General features: G+C 33.8%; 1 protein-coding gene and 1 long non-coding RNA gene across 2 annotated transcripts; one reads left to right on the forward strand and one right to left on the reverse strand.

Moving 5' to 3' along the window:
- The first annotated feature begins 984 nt into the window (after positions 1 to 984).
- On the forward strand, positions 985 to 4,425 carry LOC136274549 (uncharacterized). The gene is made up of 3 exons (XR_010712965.1): positions 985 to 1,177; positions 1,423 to 1,513; positions 3,819 to 4,425. It is a non-coding gene; the product is annotated as an uncharacterized lncRNA (long non-coding RNA).
- Positions 4,426 to 4,565: 140 nt separating this feature from the next.
- On the reverse strand, positions 4,566 to 6,433 carry LOC105324739 (cerebellin-1). Its single transcript, XM_011423900.4, has 2 exons — positions 6,076 to 6,433; positions 4,566 to 5,085 (listed from the first exon to the last, which is right to left on the reverse strand). Exons 1-2 carry the CDS (start codon positions 6,320 to 6,322, stop codon positions 4,661 to 4,663), a joined length of 672 nt encoding a protein of 223 aa, XP_011422202.3. The 5' UTR covers positions 6,323 to 6,433; the 3' UTR covers positions 4,566 to 4,660.
- Positions 6,434 to 10,896: the final 4,463 nt, after the last annotated feature.

Here is a 10,896-nt window from a genome sequence, read left to right on the forward strand (position 1 = left end):
AATGACGTAAACCAATTCACGATCGTTAAATCTGTTGGTTCAATTCTAAGGTATTAAACAATAAAATTTATAGTGGAATGGATTTTATAGTTTTTTTTTAAAAATAGATCTTGAATATAAATGATAATAAGAGTTAATTTAACCCAAACTTCTTTTTTTTACTACATAAATATCGGTTCAGTTTTCGGCAATGCGGAGGAAACGTGGATTTGATTTTGAACGCTGAGAAGACCAATCGCCACATAAAGGTTTATTGAACAAAAAGTTGGTATTGATTATTTTATCTACACTAGAAGAGTGATCAAGTGAAAATGGCGCGAAATTGTAAAAACAGACCAGAGTCAATTCATACTGCAATATCTTTTTATCTAAGTCATTGACATATGAGTTTCTCCTTTTTCAGTGAAAGCATAACATTTGTATATTTCGTTTAAGTTAAAAAATAAAACTTCTAATTATATCAACAAAGATTTTTTGACCATTTTGCATTGAAGGTCAACACAAAAAGCAACAAATTTGAACCATGCAGAGGAAATTCGGTCGCACATTATATGATACTGAGGAGGCTTTCAGAATTTTTTTTTAATAAATTGTTCTTCTGTCAATGTATTATAAATAGCATATAAGAAAAATGAAATAAAATGATTATAAACTATGTAGCATTGCTTCATTTCTGTTGCAAGTGGTGTATTTTGATGAACGGAAGTATTTCCAACAAGGGTGTGTTTGGATACCGTTACCATGGAAACAAACATATTAACCTATTAAAAAATTGTTATATTCTGTTAGAAAAAATGCAATGCTATTTGTTGAACCAATTTTTAAAAAAATTAAATTACTTTGGTGTCAGTCCCATACTCCTTTAATGAAATAAACATGAAAATATACTTTAATGATTGATTTAGATTAGAACCTCTTTGGATTTGGTGTCTTATGTCTTATATCATACAAATTGATATAAGCAGGTATGTGTTTATAAGACAAACTACATACACAGGTGTGACAGAGTCTGGTCACGCCAAAAGCATGTTCCTGTCAAAAATCCGGATTACCTTACAGCTGGGCTGAGATATAACGCCCTGTTGAAGCTGGCACTCAGTACATGCCGAGTGAATCTAAAATGGAGCACTCAGTTGTGATTATTTTGATTCTCCTCTCTTCTGTGGATAGAGTTTTGGTAAGGGTAAAGTATAACACCCAGTGCTTTCTTCAATAATTTAATTACATTCTTTAAAACTTTGTTTTGAAGGATATCGTAGTTGAAAAGCCTTTACGATAATTACTTAAAATATGCAAAATTTCGGTGAATATTCATAATCTATATAGGTAATGGTTATAGTGTTTCCCCTTCTTCGAACTATTTGTACTATACTTATATTTAACTCAATTTTAGCGGTTCACACGTTAAGATTATGTTTCCAGGGAACCTACAATACAGGCGATCTAGTGAAAATAAACGAGGACAAGGAACAGCACATCGGCATCATACAAAAGGTTATAAAGGACGCGGCAGGTAGATCTCACCACACAGTCATACTGGCCATAACTGTCATCTGTTTAGCTACTTCATATCCAATATCACTGTCATGTTGTAAATTTTGAATTTACCGGGTGGCAGTAAATACAATGAGAAAATACTGCCACCCGGTAAATTCAACATTATTTTCGACTTCTTCTCCAGAACCACTGGGTCAATTTCAACTAAACTTGGCACAAAGCATCATTGGGTAATGGGGATTCAAAGCTGTTAAAATGAAGGGCCACACTTTCTTTCAAGGGGAAATAAATAGGATTTATTGAAATTTGTTCATATTTTTCAAAAATCTTCTTCTCAGAAACCATTTGACCAGAAAAGCTGAAACTTGTGTGGAAGCATCCTCAGATAGTGTATATTTAAGTTTGTTCAAATCATTATCCCAGGGGATAAGGTGGGGCAACAATGGGGGGGGGGGGTGTCAAAGTTTTACATAGAATATATAAAGTAAATCTTTAAAAATCTTCTTCTCAGATACCAATCAGCATGGAAAGCTGAATCTTGTGTGGAACCTCCCTAATGTAGTGTAGATTCAAAGTTGTGAAAATCATGGGTGGGGTTGAGGTTGGGCCGCAATGGGGGTCGAAGTTTTACATAGGAATATGTAGTGTAAATCTTTTAAAATTATATTTTGGCCAGAAAAGCTGAAACTTTTTTGGAAGCATCCTCAGAGTGTAAGGAAGCATCCTTATGTAGTGAAGATACAAATTTGTAAAAATCATGATTCTGGGGGAGGATGAAGCCACAATGAGAGGGGTCAAACCTTTACATAGAAATATAGTGTTAAACTTTAAAAATCTTTATCTCAAACACTAATCAGCCAGGAAAGCTGAAACTTGTTTGGAAGCATCCTTATGTAGTGAAGATACAAATTTGTGAAAATCATAACTCGAGGGAAGGTGGAGCCACAATGGAGGGGGGTCGAACTTTTTACATTGGAATATATAGTGTAAATCTTTTAAAATCTTCTTCCCAGAAACTAATCAGCCAGGAAAGCTGAAACTGGTGTGGAAGCATCCTTAGGTAGTGTAGATTCAAAGTTGTGAAAATCATGACCCCCAGGGGTGGGGGTGGGGGCAAAAATTTACATAGAATATAAGTAGAAAAAATTGAAAATATATTTTTCTAAAAAAAGCAACTGAAAGCAACCACAAATAATGTAGATTAAAATCATTTCAAATCAAAATCTTGAGGAGTAGGGTGGGGGCCACATTGGAAATCCAACTTTACAAAAAATGAAATGTTATGATACACAGTTTTACTTATTCTTTCAAATTGTTTAGAGTTTGGCCCCAGGACAATTCTTTGGCCTTACAAGGGGTTCAGAGTTTTATGTAGGTTTATATCATTTATAGAAACAATTGTTAAGGATCATTTTGAGAGCTGCAATACTCAACATGTGATACTATAAAATCATCCTGTTAGAAAAGGAACCTGATTATAAACATAAGAATATCCAGGGTAAAAAAATGGACTCTTACTTATTAAGGATCTACATGTATTATTGTACACTGCCTAGATAGTTTGAAATATAACCCTGTATATTTACATTCTACTGTGTTTTCCCATTAAATTCTGTGATCTTCAAATGCCTCTAAATGCAACAAGTAGTCAAAGGTCAAATTGACGAGTTTTATTATGACGTCACAAACGTTGAACGCTGTAAACTGCAACGTCACAAGCGAAAATCAAAGTTCACGCTTGTGGCTGTTACTGTGGCTCTTCCATTAATATTAACTTACCCTTAGGATAAGATCGGAATTTTAAGGTATAATTCATATTTGCAGACAAGGCAAGAAGTTAAAAAATGTAAATATAAGCATTAAATCATGATTTTTTGAAGTATACACTCTCATAACTGCCGCGGTGTGTGCATACAAATTTTCATAACGCGCTAACGCGCGTTACTCAATTTGTATGCACACACCGCGGCAGTTATGAGAGTGTATACTTCAAAAAATCATGATTCAATGCTATATTAGGTGAACAATGTGGCCCATGGACCTCTTGTTTATGTAATGACACCTTCATGTTTTAATTATTTGTTATTTCCATGTTTAAAAAAGCATCATTTTATGCATTCATCACGAAATTCAAATAATTATTCAGGTATATGGAAGTTTCTTAAATGCAGCGTACGATTATGAAATCATTGAACTAAGATTTCTTATTGTAGAATAGCCGAGTTAAGTCTCTTCATATTTATAAAGCATTTCAGGATTCTGATCATGTATGCCTCATGCAGATCAATATTTATCAAATAATATTTATTGTTTTCATTTAGGCACTGTGACAGCATGTGAAATTCGGATGACAGATGGCTCTTTAGAAACGGTTACTAAGCAAATAAATGATCCGTCTATGACGTCATACACCGCAGACAGCGAGTGACGTCATATGGTTAACGGAGTTATGCTAGATAAATACTTTATGTTTTAATATTGTGTACTGTTTCTGATGTTTAATATCAGATAAATGAACAATCAATGCGATGTTGCATTTACAGTTGTAATTTAATAACTACTGCTTACATTTGAAAACCCCTTGAAAAGAGGAACCGATAATTATCATCGGTAATTGATAATTAAAAGACGGGATCACTTGTAGGTATCCAACGATGATAATGATGTCATTAGATCTACAGGGTCAAACATTTTGTACTGGAAAAGCAGCAAGTGTTTAGTTTTACCTACATTTAAGATACATGTGAATACATTTACTGAAGTGAACTGAATTGGGTTTTTTTATTCACTTTGGGCGATTAACAAGCCATTGGTGTATTTTTTTCTATGGTGTCGCTACACGAATGAACTGTTCTAATTTTTAGCACCAAGCAACAGTTGCCCCTCTTTGATAAGGCAGCTATGGAATCTTACTTTAACAAGTGAAAACTATTCACAGTATAAATTCGAACTATTACGGAGGTAACAAGGGCAACGTATATATCTAAAACTGGAAAGAGACCAACAAACCAACACAAAATATTTCTTCTTCTTTTTTTTTTCAATGCTTTAATTTATTTCAAACATACCAATGTCCTTATTTTTTCCTTACGTTTTTAACAATTGTTCACAGTCTTCTGTGTCCGTCTTTCTCAATGACTGACAAAGCCTCTGCAGCATGAGTTCAGATTCTCCACCCGCTGAAGGAGGACCTATACCCCGGCCTACTGATGATGTGTCCTGTAGACGCGTCCGTGGGGTGGGTTCTGATGAACACTTCGTCCCCCTCACTCAACTGAACGACCACCACCCCGGTGGCGCTGTGGAACTCGTATTCATGGTTACTGTCTGCCACCACCTCCCCAAGGACCTCCGAATTCCTCACCAACTGCGTGTAGACTACGCCTCTCCACGTGCTCTGTATCATCCAATCAAATGCGTAGGTTCCAGCGCTTGGGGCGATGAAGGTTCCACTGTTCGGGTGGTAGTTATTGCCGACATTAGTTTTAACGACGTCAAAGGGGATCGTGTGATGCTTGGTCGAGGCTAGTTCGTCCGAGCTTAGGAAGCTGTAAAATGCTGGCTTTTCCTTGTTTGGTGTTGCAGGAACTGGAACAAAAGGAATAACAACAGCCTGTAATTTGTATAAAATGTTTAATAATGTTTAACTTGCATTTTTAAAATCCCCCATCCTGCTGTGTGCAGGAATCTTCCTATTTTTAACTCTGTTATTCTTTTCCAATTGAAACTTTATCACTGTTTTACAAACTCTGTTCTAGCTGTTGTTCTGATAAAGGAACTTTGAAAAGCTATTTGTCAAAGAACTTGACTGTTTTGATCTTTGCGCGTGACTTGACAAAAGTGTCAGAACCGGGGTGGGGAAGGGATGGGGGCATTGTTTGCTAAGATAGACATAATAATATTAAGTGATTTGGTAAATCATTTAATTTTTTTTTTAAATACATGTACCACTAAGTGTGTTTACTTTATAAAATAGAACCTGATCAGTATTATTTCAAAACTTACTTAAAACTTTAAAATACACCGCAGTTAATCACCCCCCCCCCCCCCCCCAAAAAAAAAAGGCTACTATCTGCAGAACAAAAATAGCAATAAGTCTCATCATGCCACACGGTTTTCCCACCAAATAATCTAATTCGAATTATTATAATTCAAATTTAACTTTGAATTCACATGGGACTTGTCCTATTTTATTGATTTCTATAAGCTAAGTAAATTTAATATACACGTTTAAAAATTTTCCTAAAAAGACAACGCGCACTTTTTCCTCCTGAGGTATAAATCGACATTTTGTCACTATGTTTATGGTGGTTTTAATATTCTGTGCTTGTAGGAAACAATCATATTTGTTGTTAATAAAAGAATGTTTGAGCTCTTTCTTTCGAGAAGCAGGATGAAAAATATCTTATATCAACACAGCCCAGAGACATCACTTCTGAATGGAAGAAGAAGAAGAAGAAGAAGAAGAAGAAGAAGAAAGACCTGAATGAAAAGAAATATGTGCAATTACAGAAATTTTAACCACAAATAAACCCCAAATACTATCAAGAACACCCCAACTTCCTGTAAAACTCTCACCTAACAATCTTTTCCCGGTTTGATGAGTAAGAGTCCCCAATCCAGAGCCAACACTCGAACAATCGCATTTTAACGAGGCTACTTTAGCATCCAGTTCCGTTTTCAATGTCGAAAGCGCATTCTCTAGAGCGATCACTCTTGCCTTTAAATCCTGACGTGAGCGGTCCTCGCCTTGTCCGGTTATGACGTTTGTTTGACCGATCGTCACAATCACATAGAACAGACATATATACATTGACAACTGCATCGTTCTATCTGATACCGTTGTATCTCAATGATTCCATCTAAGATCATGCATCGTTCTATCTGATACCGTTGTATCTCAATGATTCAATCTAAGATCATGCATCGTTCTATCTGATACCGTTGTATCTCAATGATTCCATCTAAGATCATGCAGTGCTGTCAACACCGTGACCTGATTTTCTAAAATAAATGTCACATTTATCAAATAATGCACACAAAAAAACTGGCCTATAACAGACACTACCTAACCATCTAGGCAACATCGTTATTTGTTTTTAACTAATAGGGTTTCTGGCCTCAAAACCAAGTTGCCGTAGAGGCTGTCCTTGTAAAATCCCCAGAAAGCATGACAGGTATTTCCACTGAAAGCAACTGCACCTTCTGGGGCATTTTCCCAAGATCTCGAAAAAACTCACCTTATATTATTACTTACTAGCTGTAGTAAACTTATACAAATTCAAACCGTGAAAGATCCGTTTGAAGTGTAAGTGTATCTCTTGATGTGATGAAGGTAAGTTCCGATTTCAAGAGGTTATAGATAGCACTACATGTACATTTATTTCAATGTTCATGAAAAGAGGGTTGTGTATGGCGGTGTGATTTCCATGCCAGATGATATGTCAGATGTCATTAGTACTTGACCAACATTTATTCGAGTAAAATATAATCTTTTGTAAATACATTAGAATGGACATGATACTTTAATCATATGTAGTCTCTATTTGTTTCATCAAATCAAAAATAGGGGATACTTATCTGCAATTTCAAATGAGTATCATAAAACAATTTTACAAAGAGCTGGAAGGACAAATCATATACTAGTTAAGAACAATTCACTATGAAAATAAGATCTAAAATAATTAATTTAAAGCTAAAAATTTTGGATATGTCGTATTTCAACTACCGACTGGATTGTCCATATTTTATCTATCCACCCATCCCTCCGTCCATCCCTCTATCCATCTCTCCATCCATCCATGTCAATTCAGAACCATTTCAGCAAGAGCTTGCACCTTGGTTAGTTGTCTCAAATATCACTGTGATGAAGGCCTGTCTATTTCATTGTTGGTCAGTTAGCCGTGGCTCTTTGAAATCAACAAGGTTTGTCTGGCCTTTAAGCTAGGACTAGGAAATTGCTGCATATTTCGCTTGAATCTAGCGTCATTTTAAACTGGTCTTTATGCAAGAAATAGATAGCTACCAGACACGTAGCATCATTTTTGAAAGTGGGGGTGGGGGGGGGGGGGGTGGGCAGACTCATCCAAAAAATCTTGACAAGCAAAAAAAAAAAGAAAAAAAAAAAGGTATAATCAGACTTTCCCAAAATCTTCAAAATCCAAATTACATCCTCAAAAAAAAGTGGGGGGCGAACTCCATGATAATTCAATTTTTTATATGTAATTTTTTTAAAAAATTAGTTGCTGTGAGAAAAAGTGGATGCTACGTGCCTGGCTATGTCTTACCGTAAGTCCAAGGTCTTGTTAAAATTGTTCTATTCATAATGTTTAAAATTTCTATTTGCACACTTTATTAAGGATTAATGCAGTTGATTTGCAATTTCAAATAGAAAAGTGCAAATTTCCAAAATTCTTTGTTCGTGTTTTACAAAATAATAAAGCCTTTGTACTTATACATTATCCTTTCAGTATGTACTTTTGTTGCACCAAGATTTAACACGAACAGCAAGACTAAGTGTTCCGTGGTCGGTGCATTCTAAATGCTAGTTGGCTGTAAATGTCGTCGTCAACTACCCCCCCCCCCCTTCTCTTTCCGCCGTTCGATTAACCAAAATACCTATCAAATCGCTTTTTTCGGTTAAAACATTTTTGTTTCTGTTTTGATAGAAATAAACGTATAAACGACATATTATTTCTGATACGTTTCCGTCAAATTTGACAGATAAACGATCAAATTTGTGTTTATGTCAAAATAAAACGAGATTTGTATTAATTGTCACGGGCCATTTTAATATCGTCATTATTTATAAGACTTGCAGTTTTTTCAGTCTGTTTTTTTTACATAACATAGACATTCCTCTTAGAGATATCGCAACATGGAATCAAATCAATTTACAATCGAATTGTCACTCAAATTTTATGGATTGCAATGAAATCAAAATGGAATATCCTTGTCAATAAAATAAAATACTGAAATCAAAACATAAAAAATGTAAAAGTTGACGCGTTCTTGTTTGAGCAAGAAATCATAATAAGAAAGTGTATTTCGATTTACAAAGTAGTATGGATAGTTTTTATTCCCTAAGAATTATTTCCCTTGACAGCCATCTTGCGGAACTAGGTAGAGAATTTTTGCACTTTGTGAAATCATTTTCAAACATGTTTGGTAGAAATATAAAGGGGGAAATCAGAACAGCATAGCAAATACAAAGTAAAGGAAACTGAAACAAACATGTATATACCCCGGTATGTCATAAACTGTGCTTTATTAATTCGTTAAAATTCCCAGTGATGTAAGAAGAAATTGGTAGAATAATGAAATAATCCAGGCAGTTTGACTCATAGTCATAACATGACCGCTAAAGGGAAGTAACTCCGGATAAAACTGCCTTTCGAAAAACCATATGAAAAAATGACAATAACAAACTGTGAACCATCTCAAAAATCCATAAAACGAAATACAAATTCAAGTCAAAGTGATCTTCATTTGACTTATACAGTCATAAAACTACTAGTAGAGATGATAATACGTGTATCGGGAATATTGCATACTAATGTAAACATCTACTATCAAGAAGTATAATAAAAAAATGATATGGTGACTATCTTGCCATAAATAGTCTGGAAACAAATAACTAACCTCAACCAATTTTCCCAACATTGCCAGAACAGACCTGTTAAACAGCAATTTCGATTATCACATGACATGCAAAAACAAAGCGACATCTTATTCTCTTCTTAAAGGATAATAACAGTATCCACGTCTGGTTGCAGGAGGGGGGGATATAAGACTGAAAACGAGAATGCAGATAAAAACATAAATGCAAATTTATCAGATAAGAGCACAATACCAATCATGGTAGAAGGTATTGTTATTTTATAAAGAAAATGTTAGGTAAATTGTAGGCATATTTTTTAATATAAATTTGAGTGGATTTTAAATATTGCTGCAATTGATTTGCATACAAGAAACATGGTCCTTAACTTGAGAATTTTTTGAAGATCATCTTTAAACTAAAGTGCATCAAAATTGTCCTTGTCAAATATGTGGTATAAAAGTAAAAGAAAAAGTCAGATTGTATTTATTTATTTTATGTGTAGTAAGTTACCGACTGCTGCAGTACGTTACCAGTTTTAATGCATAATTGCAGTTTAATAATAGCAGAATACATGACTAAGTTGAACACAAAATGACTTAATAAGACATACTACAAAAAAGAAAAGAAACAAAGAAAGGAAATAAATAAAAATAAAAGGCATAATCTGATCGATATTTATTTTCAATATATATTTTTTAATTTATCTTTAATAAACATACTTTTTCACTTTAAAATGAACTGTTAAATATAAACCAATAATACCTTTACGTGATTTACACATTTGTATTCGTATATTTAAAAACTCAATATACATGCAGTGATTAACACATTATACTTATCAGAGGTCTTATTAACACCGGAGATTAATGAGGCCAGAGAGTACGTATGTTGGATAGATATTTGATTTCTGTACTAATATTCCCCGTTTGTGTGACAGCACACAAAAGCACGTCAAAACGTGTATAGAGAGATGTTTGAATATATATGATGGCATGTGGACATTTTCTTCTTGGAATTCCACTTCATATATACATGTATTTTAAACACATAGCACGAAAAGTATTTATATTCAATTAAAGAAAAAAAAAGGCTACAGTTTCAATATACAACTAGTTGAGATCATTATTGGAGAAATATTTTCTTTTAAAGTTTTTTTTTTTTTTTTTTTTTTTTTTTGCTTTAGGTGTATAGAAATCGCAGGATTTTTAGAAATGTATCTTGCACTATTAAATGACGTGTTAAATTATATCAATCTTATAAAATAGGTTCCAATCATCTTGTACATAAGCGTATACTAGTATTAAACAAACTTGCATTTTCAAAGTTAAAAGGAAAATCATCACATACTATTTACACTACTAACGTGAATGAAGTGACAATATTTTACAATAAATAAGATCCAATTTATCAAAATCAGAATGAATTCTTGTTTTTAGATGTATTTCAAGGTAAACGTTAATAAAATCTACAATCAAAAATGCCCACGGAAGACATATTCTGTGTTATTTAGTTAACACGATTTCTACCGATATAGGTAAAGGTATACATACTTAAATTGTACTTGTATAAACTGCTTGACTATATTTTTGTATAAATGTTCCTTGTTGCACTAGATCAATTTTGAAAAAAATTAAACATCTAATTCCATACCATGTGCTGTATGGGAATAGGTATTCAGATCTACTTGAACATAGAAATATAAGTTAATTTATAAGTTTCACATTTAAACGGAAAAAATATTTTTTTTTATCAGTGATTACCAGGGCTGCACTAAAACGAAACCTTTAAAAAAGAATAAT

Source organism: Magallana gigas, chromosome 1, assembly GCF_963853765.1.
Source record: "Magallana gigas chromosome 1, xbMagGiga1.1, whole genome shotgun sequence".
NCBI classification, from domain to species: Eukaryota; Metazoa; Mollusca; class Bivalvia; order Ostreida; family Ostreidae; genus Magallana; species Magallana gigas.

Bases quoted from the DNA above. Each gene is read 5' to 3' on its own strand.
- LOC105324739 (XM_011423900.4), bottom strand. From the start codon at position 6,322: ATGCAGTTGTCAATGTATATATGTCTGTTCTATGTGATTGTGACGATC. The intron at 5,086-6,075 runs GTGAGAGTTTTA...CTTTTGTTCCAG, and splicing joins AACCGGGAAAAGATTGTTAG to TTCCTGCAACACCAAACAAG.